At 37.9% G+C, this 17,163-nt stretch overlaps 1 protein-coding gene across 5 annotated transcripts in view; it reads left to right on the top strand.

Annotated features, from left to right (window-relative positions):
- STXBP5 (syntaxin binding protein 5) overlaps window positions 1–17,163 on the top strand; it is a 114,771-nt gene that overhangs the window by 32,164 nt on the left and 65,444 nt on the right. For all 5 annotated transcript variants that reach the window (XM_086631509.1, XM_086631510.1, XM_086631508.1 and 2 more), the window contains exons 4-6: window positions 78–178; window positions 12,447–12,581; window positions 13,728–13,791. In XM_086631509.1, the coding sequence (XP_086487635.1) occupies window positions 78–178; window positions 12,447–12,581; window positions 13,728–13,791 (300 nt within the window). The remainder of the gene's footprint in view (window positions 1–77; window positions 179–12,446; window positions 12,582–13,727; window positions 13,792–17,163) is intronic.

Below are 17,163 nucleotides of genomic sequence, written 5' to 3'. Positions count from 1 at the left end.
ATATTTCTACTATGATGATGATATACTGTTATGAGGGTTATAAAAATAAATCGACTAAAACTTTTTCTTTCTCATAGGGAGCTCTTGTGAGTGCCTTGGCTGATGATACCTTACACCTGTGGAACTTACGTCAGAAGAGACCTGCTATACTTCATTCACTCAAATTTAACCGAGAACGGTAGGGATTGGATTGTTACTGCTTTGCCCCCTTACCATTGCGCTGTGTGCTATGGTAAGATCGGATTTATTAATGCAGTCCAATTCATAACCTGTTAATTAATTGAAACTGCTTTTACATTGGGTTTGAGTTGCGGGCTGTTAGGACCCAAAGTACTTGTGAGTAGACAGACTAGTGACCTAAACTGAGATGACTTTTCTATCACTTTGAATATTGCATTGCTGAACATGAGTTCTCTCTTCTTTAAAATGTGGTGGGATAGAAGTATTTTCAATGTGTGTCTCCAAAGAAATTTTGGAACAAAAGAGTGTGTGCACCAACAAAACAACAGGAAAAGCAGTTCAATTTTTTTGTTGGAAGTTTTTCTCCTTGTGATGATTAATAGGAATTCTACAGTGTTAGAGCTCCTGTGTGTATTGGAGAAGCTGAAAACAACATGCATTTTGACCAACTCTTTTGAGACTCAAGTAACAGCATTGTAAGCAAGCTAGGGAGGCATTTTAGATTAAATTTCTTGAAGTCATAGAATGGTTAGGGTTGGGAGGGACCTTAAAATCATCTAGTTCCAACCCCCCTGCCATGGGCAGGGAAATCCTTCACTACACCAGGTTGCCCAAAGCCTCATCCAACCTGGCCTTGAACACTTCCAGGGATGGGGCATCCACAACTTCTCTAGGCAACCTGTTCCAGTGCCTCACCACCCTCAATGTAAAAAATTTCTTCCTTATATCTAACCTAAATCTCCCCTCTTTCGGTTTGAATCCATTGCCCCTTGTCCTATCACTACATGCCCTTGTAAAAAGTCTCTCTCCAGCTTTCCTGTAGGCCCCCTTTAGGTACTGGAAAGCTGCTATAAGATCACCCCGGAGCCTTCTCTTCTCCAGGCTGAACAGCCCCAACTCTCTCAGCCTGTCTTCATAGCAGAGGTGCTCCAGCCCTCTGATCATCTTCGTGACCCTCCTCTGGACCTGTTCCAGTAGCTCCATGTTCTTCTTGTGTTGGGGACTCCAGAGCTGAACACAGTATTCCAGGTGGGGTCTCACGAAAGCTGAGTAGAAGGGCAGAATCACTTCTCTCGACCTGCTGGCCACACTTCTTTTGATACAGCCCAGGATACGATTTGCTTTCTGGGCTGCCAGTGCACATTGCTGGCTCAGGTTGAGCTTCTCATCCACCAGCACTCCCAAGTCCTTTTCCTCAGGGCTGCTCTCAATGCATTCTCTGCCCAGCCTGTACTTGTGCTTGGATTGCCCTGACCCATGTGCAGGACCTTGCACTTGGCCTTGTTGAACTTCACGAGGTTCTCACAGGCCCATCTCTGCAGCCTGTCAAGATCCCTCTGGATGGCATCCCTTCCCCTCAGTGTGTCCACAACACCACACAACTTGGTGTCATCTGCAAACGTGCTGAGGGTGCACTCAATCCCACTGTCCATGTCTCCAACAAAGATGTTAAATAGCACTGGTCCCAGTACCGACCCCTGAGGAACACCACTCGTCACTGGCCTCCATGTGGACATTGAACCGTTGACCACAACTCTCTGAGTGCGACCATCCAGCCAATTCCTTATCCACCGAGTGGTTCATCCATCAAAACCGCGTCTTTCCAGTTTAGAGACGAGGATGTCGTGTGGGACAGTATCAAATGCTTTGGATAAGTCCAGGTAGACGATGTCAGTTGCTCTTCCCCTATCCATCAGTGCTGTAACCGCATCATAGAAGGCCATCAAATTATTCAGGCAGGATTTGCCCTTAGTGAAGTCATGTTGGCTATCACCAGTCACCTCCTTATTTTCTATGTGCCTTAGCATAGTCACCAGGAGGATCTGATCCATGATCTTGCTGGGCACAGAGGTGAGACTGACTGGCCTGTAGTTCCCTGGGTCTTCTTTTTTCCCCTTTTTAAAGATGGGGACTATATTTCCCCTTTTTCAGTCATTGGGAACTTCACCAAATTGCCACGACTTCTGAAATATGATGGATAGTGGCTTAGCAACTTCATCTGCCAGTTCCCTGAAGACCCGCAGATGTACCTCGTCTGGTCCCATGGACTTGTCCACCTTCAGGTTCTTAAGATGGTCTTGGACCTGATCTTCTCCTGCAGTGGGCGGTTCTTCATTCTCCCAGTCCCTGCCTTTGCCTTCTGGGACTTGGGTTGTGCCGCTGGAGCTCTTGCCAGTGAAGACTGAGGCAAAGAAGTCGTTGAGAACCTCAGCCTTCTCCATATCCTGGGTAGCCGGGTCCCCCGTTTCCTTCCGGAGAGGGCCTACATTTTCCCTAGATCTCTTTTTATCACTGACATATCTATAGAAGTTTTTCTTGTTGCCCTTTATGTCCCTGGCCAGATTTAACTCTATCAGGGCTTTAGCTTTCCTAACCTGATCTCTGGTTGCTCGGTCAATCGCTCTGTATTCTTCCTAGGCTGCCTGTCCTTGCTTCCACCCCATATAGGCCTTCTTTCTGTGTCCAAGTTGGTCCAGGAGCTCCTTGTTCATCCATGCGGGCCTCCTGGTGTTCCTGCCTGACTTTCTCTTTCTTGGGATGCACTGCTCCTGAGCTTGGAGGAGGTGATTCTTGAATATTAACCAGCTTTCTTGTGCCTCTCTTCCCTCCAGGGCATCAGTTGATTAAATTTCTGCTAAAAAGTGTGCCTTTTTTAATAATGAGTAATCCGTCCCTTTTGGGAAGTAGCCCTTTTCTTGTATGGGTAAAGTCTGAACTGGAATGCTAGGTTTACTTCTGAGCAGCGTGCTTCAGAGGTGGACTGTGTGGAGAGCTCAAGGATTACTAGCAAGAACACAGAATAATCTGTGACTTGTACCTCCGTTGAATAGGGCAGGAATTAATAAGCTTTAAGTAATGGGTAGCAATAGAAAGAGGTATGTTAAATATTTGTGTGAAACATTCTAATTTGATGTCATACAAAGTGCTAAACAAGCTGTTGGGTGGGTTATGGAGTAACCTTGTGGTTTTAAAGAGCACATTTATAAACAAATTTTGTCAGGAATAACGTAAATGCAGATTACTAGATTTTTTTGGGGTAGAGGACCAAATGATTCTCGGAGTTCTTTTTGAGGATGTTTCTATGATCACTGTGCATAAACTTTACCAGGACAAGGGTTGATGGTTTTAAACTGAAAGAGTATAGTTTTAGATTAGATATAAGGAAGAAATTCTTTACTGTGAGGGTGGTGAGGCACTGGAACAGGCTGCTGAGAGAAGTTGTGGATGCCCTATCTCTAGAAGACTTCAAGATCAGGTTGAATGGGGCTCTGATCAACCTCATCTAGTGAAAGATGTTCCTGCCCACAGCAGGTGGGTTGGGCTAGGTGGTTTCTAAAGACCCCTTCAGACACAAGCCATTCTGTGACTGATTCTACAAAGCAGAAGGCTCTAACAGAGCAAAATTGTCTGCCTCAAGGAAGTGACAGTGCTCGTTTATGCAGCATAAAAGTCAAATGGAGAGAAATGCAATTCACAGCCTCTAGTCTAACAAGGATTGTCCAACTATAGGAGATGCAGTGGTATATTGGAAACAAATTTTCTCCCCCTCTTCCCCTTTTTCTTAAATTACTTTTCTCTTACCTGTAGCACCTACTTAAGCATCAATATAAAATTTGGATTTGCAGCCACTTCAACATTGGCTTCTAACTAATGCTTTAATAGGTATCTGAGGAGGTGGTTCTGATTGTGTGCAAATTTGTTGGAAGCTGGCTTAAAGTTTTAGATATATGGATATCTTTGGTTAAGATAAATTCAATTAGAGTATTTAATTAACCTGTAAACTAATTGAGAATGCAGTCTCTGTTATATGACTGGAAAGCGGTGTGAATTCTTGCTTTTCTACTTATGAATTTAAAGAACAGGGAATGGTGAGAAATAGTTGCTTTTTCTTTTCAAATAGTTCTATGCCCATTGCAGGCTTTGAGCTGTGTAAAACATCTTCTTTGGGTAACTTGCAGCTTTTTTAGGTTTGAACAAAACATTTATTTAAAAGTAGTGGCCAGGAGTCTTAAAAGATGCTACTTTCTGTCGAATCTTCAAATGAGGTGCATTTCTGTAGATAAGAAACTGGCCATTTAATAGATTCATAGCTACAGCCTTTTGTACCAATGATGGTTAGTAATTTCAAGTAAGAAGGACAGTGCGAAACAAGCTAGTTTTGTAAGTTTTCTAGCCTTTTGTTTCTGTTGTATTTGTGTTGGTTTTGCAGCTGCTTCATGTTCTAGTTACCAAACAAAAGTTAGAAGGTAGTAAACCAATGTCCTACTAAGCTTGACCGCTGTTCCTTGACTGTGGGAAGCTGTGTGTAGGGGCCAGGAAAAAAAATGCATGGTGATGCTTATGGAGGGGGGGGTATTGCTTGCATGACTTGTTACGCAAGTTAAAAGTTTGTAAGTAGTACCTCTTTGCAGAACTCATGATTCAGTGTGTAAACTTATTTAGTACCCTAGGTTTTATATTTCTCTAAGATTCCTTTAGTGAATCACGATGTAGTTTCTTTGTCATCTACATACCTGTATGAATATCACATAGTAGAATTGTTGTGTCTTCACGTGTAATGTGAGCCTCGTGTCAAACTGATTTTGACTTAGTAGCCAATGTTAATGTTAGGCTAGATTGACTCTGAAATAAGCATAGTTAACACATCTAATAAGAGTAAATATTGAAAGCATGTTGAGATAGATGTCCAATCTGGCTTTAGGTATTTACTACTAAACTTAGTGCTGATCTAAGGTGTGAAAGGTCAAACGCACATCACGAATGAGGCAGGGACTTTCACAGAACCAATTTGAGAGGGTGAATTGACAGGCTAACTTGATCTGAAAAAAAAAGGGGTGTAGGTGACAAATTTGAGGATTCTTTGCAAACCAAACCCCAAACCAATCAGCTTTACGTACAAGTATGAAAAACTTGTTTAGCTATCTAAAACTTGCATCCTTTCTGAGCCGAGATTCTCCATTCTAATGCCAAAATAAATAGTTTACTTGCTTTGTGACTTAGCATAAAGACAAGAACCAGAATCATAGCATAAAAATAGAACGGAGTGTTGAGTGTATGAGTGCTTTGCATATCGATCACTGAATGCGTTGATAGCAGTTTAATTTTTAATATGTTGGCTTTTGTGCTGTGGGACTTAAATAATTTTCCTCAGCATGAAACTGCACAATTCAGAGTTACACAATTATGCTTTAAGTATTGCTGGTTTTGTATCATGCTGTAAACAGTAACTTTAACAATATGTTTAAAACACAAACTCTTTCTACAGTGAGTAAGTGAAAAATCCTACTTGTCTTGTTTATTAATAAAAAGTAAAGACTTCTACATTTTATTTTATGAACTGTACCTTAACTTGTTAGATACTGTAATTTTGTACCCAGCTCCTGTGTTAGCAGACATTAGTTGTGAGAGAATTTTTCCTTCCACTTCACTGAATTTATAAACTGACCAATTCTGCCACTTTGTGGATAACCGAAGGACATACAGGTTTTCTTGCCTGTGAGAGCAGGTGATGATGGACATTGGTTTGGGGTTTTCTGTTGTGGATTTTTTTTCTTCACTTTTCTGTTTATCAGTATCATTGTTTCACTTCTAGCCTTTGTTTGAGGGCTGGCTTTTTCCCCTTTGCCCTGTGTGTTTTGAGGTAGGATTAGTATAACTAACAGAAGGATTGCATGTATCCAAACAATTCTGCTGAGAAGTTAAATACTTTGAGTCTTTACAGAGTCGATGATATCTGAAGTACAAGTTTAATATATGGCACAACTCAGTTTTTCACACATAACTAAGTTTTTTTTAATGTTTTAACTGGCTTTCTTTTTGAGAGTGAAAGGAAATGATCACCGGGTCTACTTGCCTTTATGATGTCATATAAAGCCTTCTTTCACTTGGTGGGCTTAAAAACATTACCCAACGGTGATATGCTAGATCATGTATTTGGAAGGAGTTTTGTTTCAAGAAGTTAGTGGGAGAGAATGAACTACTTGATTCTCTGGATTTGCTGCAGAGGTGAATGATCTTTCATGCGAGATCAGATTTCTTTAGAAAACTTTTTCTTGAGGCCGTGCATGTATACAGAGTTCGCCAGTCCATGCAGTGTCAGTGCGGTCGATGAAACTGCAGTTGCATTGGTTGCCTTCTGCTGCCTTTTGACACTGAGATAGAACCAAAGTGCTGAGTCCTGTCCGTCAGTGATGGGCATAATTCTTCTGTCTCCTGTGGGAAAGCTACATCTTTGACATGGCTGTTTTTTGGTTTTTTTTAAGGCTGTGGTGTGTGACTTCCTGGATGAAATGTTCAGCCTGACCTGCATGTGTTAGAGCAAGCTACTCATGTAACTCTATAAAGGCAAGAACATCTAAGCCATGAAATATATTAGGAACATTATATTGTAAAAATACAAATACCTGAAGGAACCTAAAAAACCTCTAAAATTGAGCCTTTTTCTGGAAAATTATCTTAATGGCCCTGGTATTGATTCATAGATTTTTCTAGGTTGGAAAAGACCTTAGAGATCATCGAGTTCAACCGTCCCTAATCCCCATTAAACCATATCCCTAAGTAGTTCGTCCACCCTATTCTTAAACACATCCAGGGATGGGGACTCAACCACCTCCTTGGGCAGCCTATTCCAGTGGCTGACAACCCTTTCAGAGAAGAAATATTTTCTAACATCCAACCTGAATCTCCCCTGACTAAGCTTTTACCCATTTCCTCTTGTTCTGTCACCCATCACTAATGTAAAGAGCCCTTCCCCCACCTCCCCACCATCCCTTCTCAAGTATTTGTAGGCTGTAATCAGGTCTCCCCTCAACCTCCTCTTCTCCAGGCTAAACGGCCCCAACTCCCTTAGCCGCTCCCTGTAAGTTTTTTTTTTTTTTTCCAGCCCCTTGACCAGTTTAGTCGCCCTTCTTTGGACTCGCTCCAGGAGCTCAATATCTCTCTTAAAGCGAGGGGCCCAAAACTGGACACAATATTCCAGGTGTGGCCTCACCAGTGCCGCATACAGGGGCAGGATCACTTCCCTATTCCTGCTGGTTACACTATTCTTGATACATGCCAGTATCCCATTGGCCTTTTTGGCCACCTAGTAGTGAATCAAAATTTCACTACTAGTGATCATACTAGTAGTGAAATTTTTATTTCTGTTCTTCACTCTTGCTTCCCCATTACTCCATCTTGGCACTGCTAGTGTACACCAAGACTCAGATACTGAATGTAAGTACTTCTCAACTGCCTTTAAAGGCAGACCTTCAAGTGAGTGTATTTGGAGAGGCATCATTTGAAGTGCTGTTATAGGATATAAATGAAATTGAAGTAAGTATCTGGTCCAATTTCCATGATATACTGCATTTATCCACATGGTCTTTTGGGGGGATAATTTTGAGATGCCTTGAAGAGGAACTTTTCCTCTGCATGTGCCTTCTGGCCCTTTATGTACAGGTAGGTATTTTAAGTTTATTGCAGTCACCAGATCTGGAAATAGGCCCCTCAAAGCAGTCTGGCAAAATCACAGCCACTGCTTGCTTCCATCACTGTCTTTCTGACACTGGCTCTTGACTTTTTATGCCCATTGAAGACTTGACAAGAGACCATGGACATGGAGTCTAGGCCAACATAAGAATTAAACTTCAGCTTCTGAATTTTACATGGTGGTGTCTTATGCATGAAAGATTGCAGATAAAGGTAGGCAGAATACAACTTTGGTAGCTTAACGCTTTCAGAAAATTTTTATTTTGCATATACAAAAATGATCTGAGCAGCTAGTGTAATTCAGTAACTGCAGACCTATAATGATATCCTGAGGCTTTAGAAATAGTTTCAGTGACTTGAAAATAAAACCTGTTATCAGTGTTTGTCATTCATCAAGGTATTTGTCACTGTGCTTTGTTAAAGCACTGGAAAATTCTGAAGAACATATAATACCTCATAATGCAGTAGACTAAGGAATGGTAAAGATTAATTTAGAAGGATTTCTGTTGTCATAATACACTCAAGATAACAGCCTGCCATTTTTACTTAATATTTCCCTTAAAAGCCCAATTCTTCAGCTTACATATAATTTAATAAATTGGATTCTTTGATATTTCTGTAATTAAATTTGTCTAGGGAATACTATCACTTGCTATAACTATTTTAATATACATTGTGAAACAACCTCAATTAAGATTTTTTTCTTAACGAACTTCAACAGATCATCAGAAAAGAGACATGGTCTGCAGTTAAAGGAAATCCTTTCAGTAGGTTTACAAACAGCTTCTTAAAGACTCCTGTCACTGCTAATACTCTCCCATAAGCAATAGCACAAATTTGTATTTTAACTACAGTAAGAACAAGAAATATTTTGTGATGGTTTTTCTTTTATCAGTGTTTTTGACTGCTAGTGTGTCACTGGCTTTTCTGTGCATAATTTTGTTTTCTTGAACTATTAGTTCAACTCTTACAAATTTATTTCACAGGAAAGTGGAATTTCTTGTGGTTTTTTGTTTTGGAAGAGGGAGGACAGGAGAAGGGAGTGGCTCTGCAAATATGTGTGCAGTTGAGTGCTTAGGGAAAAGTACAGCTAGAGCTTAGAACTACCCTGATGGTTTTGAGTTTGCCTCATTTTAGTAGTGATGTTAGCATACGTTAAAATCATACTGTAGATTCCAGATTAAAAAAAAAAAAATCTCTTTAAAGCATTGCTTTTTTCTATAAAGATTTTTTCTTTGTACAGGTGTGAGGAATTGAAATATTTTGAATAAAGTGCAGAGCGCAATACTTGCATTATGCTAAAAGTTCAATCTGCTTCACAAAATGTACTATACTTACTGAGGTAGCTGAAATTTCCTTGGAGATAACATGAGGAATCTGTTGTGCCATGAAAGAGCTGCCTGTGAAAGCCTGCTTTCTGTGATCATTGGCTCAGGCAGTTGCAGGCTGTCTCTCTAGATGCACAAAACTGATCTCTTTTTTTATAGATGCTTCTTTTCTAGTGTTTTTGGCCACAATGACTTGATACCGGAGAAGAGTGTGGTACTCTGCTCTTGACTGATACATTGTTCTCAGGCAGTTGGAGATTGGTAAAAGAAAGACTTACACTCAACCCAAGAATAATATTTTTGCATCTGTTGTACTTTCGATCTGTTCCCAATGATTGATTGTGTTTTCCACATTTATGTACATATCCATTTATAGGTAGGGAGAGAGGGGGGAAAAGTGCTGGAGTTGTAGAAATGGCCACAGCATTATATGACAACTTCCTCTAAAGTTGACCTTAAAATAGATTATGCATGGAGTATATTATTTTAATCTGTGGTGGCAGAAAGATAGGTTTCAGAAAGAAAAAATCTGCATTTTTCAGAGAAAAAATATGCTGTATTTGGCCAAGTGTTAAATAAGCAAATATAGCCTCACGACCAAGAAGACCCTGACCTTTTGTTTCCATCCTCTAAAACAAGTTTGAATCCCTTTAATCCTCAGTCCAATTTTCAACAGAGTGTGTGAGGCCACCGGATGTAGCCTGCATGTTGACACACTAGTATGTTGTCACTGGTCATTCAGATGGTCATAGCTTCACTGAATTTTAGTTTTTAAGATGAATTTAGCATTTTCAATGTTGTTTAAAATCTACATAGTTTAAGGTGAAGCCTTAATCAGTGAAGAGAAAGAAAGTCAGTACATGGACTTTAATGTTAGAAATGTTATCCTGTAAATTGCCAAAATAAGTGCAGTTATCCGAAATATATCACATTAGACAAAAATATAATTGAATTTCTGAAAGTTGGAAGACATACTTTTTTCTATTAAGAAAGTAAAGAAATGGGAAATAAAATTATGTTTGCAAATGGAGTAACATTTACCACATTCAAGGTGAAAAGGTGATTTTTTTCATTATAGCAGGATCAGTATAACAGATTCCTTTTGGATTTAACTAGTCATCAGTTCTGTGAAACATAAAGGCTCTAAGAATATTTAGGTTATATAAAAATCATATATGACTTTTTTCTCATTGTAGAAGACTGGTAAAAGCACAGTTTGAAGATTTAAGAACTCTGTTTTGTATGTGCCTGTACTTAACAAATTTGAACTCTCTTCAACCTCCTGCCTTTGAGAATTTGTAAACATTTTAAGTTACTTGTTCAACTCTAATTTACTCTTGGTGTGGAATCGTTTCATTGCTTGCTAACTATTGACAAAATTAATCTCATTTGCACAGAGGAGACAGTAAGTGGAATATGGCTGCATACTCAAGAAAAGTATCAAGAGTCTTGAGGAGCTGAACACTTCTTTAAGTGTTGCCCTTTGGCAATCAACATTGCAGCCCCTACCTACGTTTTTGCATGCCTTTAAATGACATGATATGGATTGGTTTTTTATAATGAAATTGTTGGACAACTGTAATTGACAATATGAACTCACAGTTCAAGACAGATAGGCCCATGACCCTGCTCTTGAACATTATATCTGGCTGCTAGGTCATGTTTTTAGATCCAGCTGATCTGGCTGTCAGCTGCTTCTGGCACGTGGAGTCCTTGCACAAAAAGAAGCTGTGGTTGTTGCAGGTTGCTGAGGGTTTATGTTTTCATGCTGCAGCTTTTTCCACTTCCTCATGACCTGCTTGTAATGGGGAAGCTCTGTTACTGGGCAGTCAAGTTTTGGGGCCTGGCTGGGAAGTGTGTGTACTGATATATGTGATTTAGCTTCCAATAAAATATTTTTTCAAAGATGTTGAGGAAACTCAAGTCTTTAACCTGTGGTGTTTGTGGATTACTGTCTTAGTAAAAATGTTAGAACCTCTATAAGCTCAATGAGTTGGAAGAGCATTTTAGATCTTGTATGTAGTCCTTTTTTCTGTGAAACATTGATGAGAAAAAGTGCAGCCTTTTGGCTTAAGTATTCAAGCACAAGAAATCAAGGAAGTCAGAAAGTGGATAAATAAAAGATTTGCTTGAGAATACTTTTTATATCACTAATTTCTTTCTAGTTAGGGAATGCAGTTAAGTGATAGACTTTACATCCAGGAAGTATTATTGCAGAAGCCTGAACTTTTGAAACCTGTAATACAAATTAACAGCGTTTCAGCCATTAGTATTTTTTTCATTGCTGCTGTTAGCCTTTACTTTTGGGCTGAAGTTAGGTGTGTATATACAGCATCTAATGCAAAGGATCTCAAGCTGTTCTTTGCATAAATAATTATTAAAAGGCTTTGGAAGTAATGCATGGATTTGGCAAGAAGGGAGCTCAGCTGGGAGAAAACAAGAACAAAAAATCTGTAAAGCTAAGGACTAGAACTGATAGAACAAATGTCCATTGAATAATTATTTTACCTTGTTACTGAAATGTTTCTGAAAGCCCAGGTAGTTTAGCAATTTCTTTCAATGCTGGACCTTGTCAGATTAAAAGGGTCTGGAGTTTACACTCTAATTTCAAATTAGTATTTCTGTTGTGTAGAAAAATCAGATACTTTAGAAGCTTCAGTTCCTGCAAACACTACTTCCCTATCGATTTTGAAGAAATAGTAAACAATAAGCAGGACTGCAGAGGACAGAAATAACCAAGATTTTGAAAATTAATATTTGTGGTGGAGCTACAGTCAAAGAAGAGTTTTCTGCTGGTGCAAACAGTTGTTTTTTGCTTTTGGGTTTTGTTCAGTACTTCCTTCTAGCAGAAGAAGAAACTGTAAGGCCAAAAATTGAAATGAGGTTTAAGTTAAATAATACCCCCAAATTTAAACTACTTTTAAGATTACTATTTTAATTGTTTAGGGTTGGTTTTACGTTTGATCTTTAGGAGATACTTTAGGTTACATGTAAACTTATATTTCTTATGCTTTATTTTCTGCCTTTGTCTCCTCGCTTGAGACCTATTTAATCTACATAAGACTACTTCTAAAAATCCTTTGTTCTTTAGAACTTGAAATGAAGTAGATTTTAAAGGGAGATATATAGATTATAACATAAAAGTATTATATTTTAAGTTTAAAATAACAGCGGTCTTGAGCAAATACATTCGGTATGATAATTTTCAAATGTGGCTGTGTGATTTTTGTCTGAATGACTTAATAGTATAGAAACCAAGGTATTCTAATTCTTGTTTACTCTTAATTTTTTATGTTGTTTGTGCACTCTTACTTTTGTTGTGTACTGGCTTTGCTACTTCTCTCTACTTGTAACTTGTCTTATTTCTTCCTGTGTGCTTACTGCCTTTCGTCTTCCTTTTGGCAATGTAGACCTTAAAGTGTAGGATCTCTAAATGACTTCTTTTTTTTTGGTGGCTTTCTCTTTCAGGATAACATTTTGTCATCTACCTTTCCAAAGTAAATGGCTATATGTGGGCACTGAAAGAGGAAACATTCATATTGTCAATGTGGAATCATTTACTCTCTCAGGCTATGTCATCATGTGGAATAAAGCCATTGAACTGTGAGTTTAATCAAGTATTGTCTGTTGAGGGGAGGGAACAGAAGTGTCCTGGATATTATTAACATCAGTTGCAGAATAGTCGTTGGTACCTAGGGTGGTCTCCATATTTGTCTTACTACACCAAATACATGATCGAAGTATGTAAATAGTAGTGTAAATACTTTTTATTCTCATAAATGTGAAGTGTTAATGTTAACATATGTGTTTCTGCCTATAACACTATTTTGTCATGGTGTGTGGAATAAACATAGAAATAAACAAAATAGTACAAAAATAGACATAAAAATTACCATCTGTACTGATAAAGAACTAAAAAAATAATATATGTTTAAATATGATGTGGCTGGTACTTGGGCAGGCGTGTCACTTCTACAGTTTTGAGGTTAAAGCCCGAAGTATAAAGATATGCATTGTAAGAGGGCTGATGCATGCTGAGTATAAATTTACTGGCTGAAAATGTAAACTTAAATAAGCCTATTCCAAGAGTGAAGTATGTTTGTTTTTTTATGGATATTGTCGTTGCTCCTTCTTTTTTAATAATAAATTTGTGTATGCAAATATAGTGGTTTGTGGGTGATAACATACTTGTGTGCTGCTGTTCCTGTGCTGTTATTTTGTTCCCAGAATGCTATGTCTGTCTTCAAAATGTAAATGAAGTCCATCACTTGCCACAGACTGTTGAAACAAACAGCTCTTCATTAGTCCATCTTTTTCAATAACAAAATGTCAACATCAAGTCTTAACTCTGTCTCACCAAAGCTCAGCTTATGAATTTTGTTTTGAATAACTTAGAAATAATGGCCGGACTTGTTTTCCAGCATAAAAACAAACATTTTGTCCAACTGTGTCAATTCTGTAAAAACAAACATCATGGATATTGTAAAGCTAATGGCATTTTTTTCTGTGTTGCTAATAGGCAGTAAATAAGTTTTTCCTTCTTATATAAAGACAGAAACTAAACACTTAAAGATAGACACAAAGTATTTATGGGCTTGAAGATAAAAGTAAAAGTGACTCCACAATGAAATGTCAATTTCTTGCTTACATGGAGTCTTTATCTGCAGAATCTATATTACTTGCAATCCTTTTGAGATTCAGTTTTGGGCAGGGGAATTTTTTGAATTAAATGGAAATATTTCTTTTTAGGTCATCCAAATCTCATCCAGGACCTATTGTCCACATTAGTGACAACCCAATGGATGAAGGAAAGGTAGGATGTTTAAAGACTATTCAATACATTATTTTTCAAGCAAGACTTTTTTAAAATTATAGATACTGCTGCTTTTTAAGGCAGAATTAAGTGGATGAGGACGATGTTGAAAGCTAAAGAAAGGAAGGCTAAATCAAGGTTTTAGTCTCTGAAAATAATATGAAGCAAGGTACAGACATGACTGTAGGACATGTTACTGGAATAATTGAATGCATCTTGTAATCCGAAATATTTGAAAATACAGCTGAAAGTCCTTAATTGCCAAGATTGTTGAAAACAAAAGCAAAGAACTTTGCTTATGGTGGTAAAAATAAATATGTTACCAAAAAAACTCAATCATAACCTGAGTGCAGAAATAGTGGGGTGAAAATTAAGTATACATTATAATGCTCTGTGATGTTGCTATTTCACAACTTTAGTGCTTATTTATGTAGCATACTATGTATTTAATCTTTGGTTTAGCTAATCCAAGGCAGCAGTTTTTATGGGATTTGAGGTCTAACTGACATATTCTCATTTAGCAGGCAGCATCTAGTGATTACAATAAATTGCTTAAAACCTAACTGGCCTGTAGTACAGCTGCATGCTTCAGAAAAGTCAAATCAACTAAAACATGTAAGAAAGAGCTATGTATTAGACCTGTCTTTTACTGCTTTTGAGATAGTATTAACATAATCATCTTTTTATCTTGACAAAAAGTTTTACAGTACATGTTTCTGAAGCCCTTGCAAGACGAAAATTTTTATCCTGTGACATAGCAGCCACAAAGAGGAACTTGAGTGATGAACCTAGTGGTCATAAGTTCCTTCTGTATTATTAAAGTAAATCTGCAGGTATTACCCTTTGCTTTGGGACATCTGTTAGGAGACTCATGCAAAAACAGTGTCGAACACAAGTGAAGTCACAGTGAAGACTTCGTGAACTAAAAGAGAAAGCAAGGAGTTAAAATGCTAGGATGCTTTCTCTGTGACAGCAATTACTGTAGTACCAAATCATACATGGTTGCAAGACCTAAGTCTGTGCTTCAGGTAAGACCTCTTCTACAAGCCCTGGGATGGGATCATGTGACACCCACTCTATGAAGGATCGTCAGCCTTTTTAGCTTGTGTGCCTCAGAGTTGTCTAGCAAACAACTAGCTGCAACTTTTGTTGAGATCACTTGGTCCACACCGAAGAGTAAGCAGGAGGGATTTTCCTTCATTTCAACAATAGGAATGAAGCAAAATATGAAAAAAGGATTTGAAAACAGCAGTCTTGCGTGTATCTCTTCCAAAAGTATTTAGACCCCTGTCAAAAGTATGGTTTTAACTTGGGTAGAGAGACCTTGATACCATTTTAAATAGACTTTCATTAATGACCCTACTCTAGATTAATCAGGTGTAAGTGATTGAATAGATGGATTAATTAAATTCTGGATTACTATTTTTGTTGGTGTAATGTCTTTAGAAATATCCTAGAGTTTTGAACTCCCATTTGTGAAGAATCTTCAAGGAGGGAGAAAATAATTTTGCTTACTACTGTTCGACATATGCAGGAGAAATATTATTTTTTTGTTTACTTGCTTTTCATTTGGCATGTTAGTGTTGGATAAAACTGGAGATGGAATTATACTATTGTCTCAGCGGTGATTTGAATGTTTTAATAGCATTCTAGTTATAAGCTCGTATTGTAGACATGTGAAGTTTCAGTCTAACAAGGAGAATTTAATGAGTAGAGTGTTTGTTAGTTGGGATAAAACTTAACTGTAGTAATTGTAAAACTAATGGGTTTCTCTGTAGAATCAGGTTTCAATCACATTCCAGAATCATGTACCCTAGAATATGAGTGCACTGAATGGTAACTTCAGAAGAGATGAATCATCTATTTTTTCCGGTGTATTCCACCCCCACCTCACATTTAATTATTTTTGATTTAAGTTTTAGAATCTGAACTTACACTTCTCTTCTTGTAAGAAAAATATTGCTGAGAAATACCTGTGCAGTTGCAAGAACCTCCTCTGTTCTCACCCTTAAAATTTGTACATGCTATTACCCTTATAATCACTGTGATTTTTCTAATGTTTAAAGTTAAAATAAAAAAATTATAAAATATGGTTTGTGATATGAAAGATAATTTGAAATAGTATACGTGACAATGTAGTGAGGGGAAAAAAATCTAATACTTGTTTTTACTGCATCAAATGTCTAATATTTTTGGAGTATCTTAGTGCTGTATAGCACTGAAATAGATAAAGTATTTTATCTGTAAGCTGGTAGGAGATCCTGTGTTACTTTTCATATTGGAAATAACTGTACACCTTGAAAATCTTAACATGCTGAAAAGGCTGTCCAGGCAAAACCTTTCAGCATGGCAGTAGACAATCTGATTTAGATCTCTGCCCTTGACTACAATGGCATGTGTGTGAAGGCAGTGTTTTCTAACTTGTAATACGAAGGACACTCCTCAGGGCACTTCTGTTTGCTCATAGGAAATAGGCTGTTTCAATAGTGAGTAAATCCCAACAGCCAACTACTCATACTCTTTTTTTGTGTGTCCATACTGAGAAAAAGCAGTGGGAGTGAAGGTGTGCTACTTCATGCTAGGAGCAGCTTCTCCTCTAGCAACATTACTCAAAGGAAAGAGCTCACAGTAGATCCATCAACTATAAAAGGTGAAGCTGCATTGCCGCCTTCTATAGAACAAATGCCAAGACTGCTACTGCTGCCTTATGTTGGCCTTGTTTTCTTTTCATTGAGAGATGTGTCACTTAAGATAGGAGGGCAAAACACTTAGATACTCAACAATGTGTCAGACCTATTATTATCAGCCATTTGAATCTTAAGTCGCTGCAGAAATGGTTTAATCTTGCTTCTAGCAAAAAGATTATTTGGAAAATTCGTGTTGAATTTCTCTCTAGCTTTCTTCTTCTTAACAACTAATGTGTTTGGTATTCCTTTAGCCAGTTATCTCAATAGTGATTAACGTCTGGAGAAAGCTTATGTTACATAGTTACTTTATAGACAATGAACTGTTACCTAGAACTTCAGCAAATCTAAGCAGAGCAAATTTCAGTGAGGAAAATGCATGATAAGTATTCATGCATTCCATCCATTCCCTCTTCCAGCCCCGCAATTTTCCCTCAGGAAGGCATACACCTAGGAAAGTTGAATGTTGACCTTTCTGGAACTCTAAGGGATTTCCAAAGATGACTAGAGAAGAATGCATTTTTTTTTCTAATTTTGCATGAATGTCAGTTGTATTAGCTGGAAGTCTAGAAAAATGACAAGAAGTACAAAGTAAACCTCTCTAACATTGAGGTCTTCACTGTTTCTCACTAATTTTTTTTTTTGTCTTCATAGCTACTTGAAGTTACTTCATGTGGTATTATTCTGC

The sequence above is a fragment of the Tauraco erythrolophus genome, chromosome 2, assembly GCF_009769465.1.
Source record: "Tauraco erythrolophus isolate bTauEry1 chromosome 2, bTauEry1.pri, whole genome shotgun sequence".
Lineage (NCBI taxonomy): Eukaryota > Metazoa > Chordata > Aves > Musophagiformes > Musophagidae > Tauraco > Tauraco erythrolophus.
This window is presented reverse-complemented; position numbering and strand designations above follow the sequence as displayed.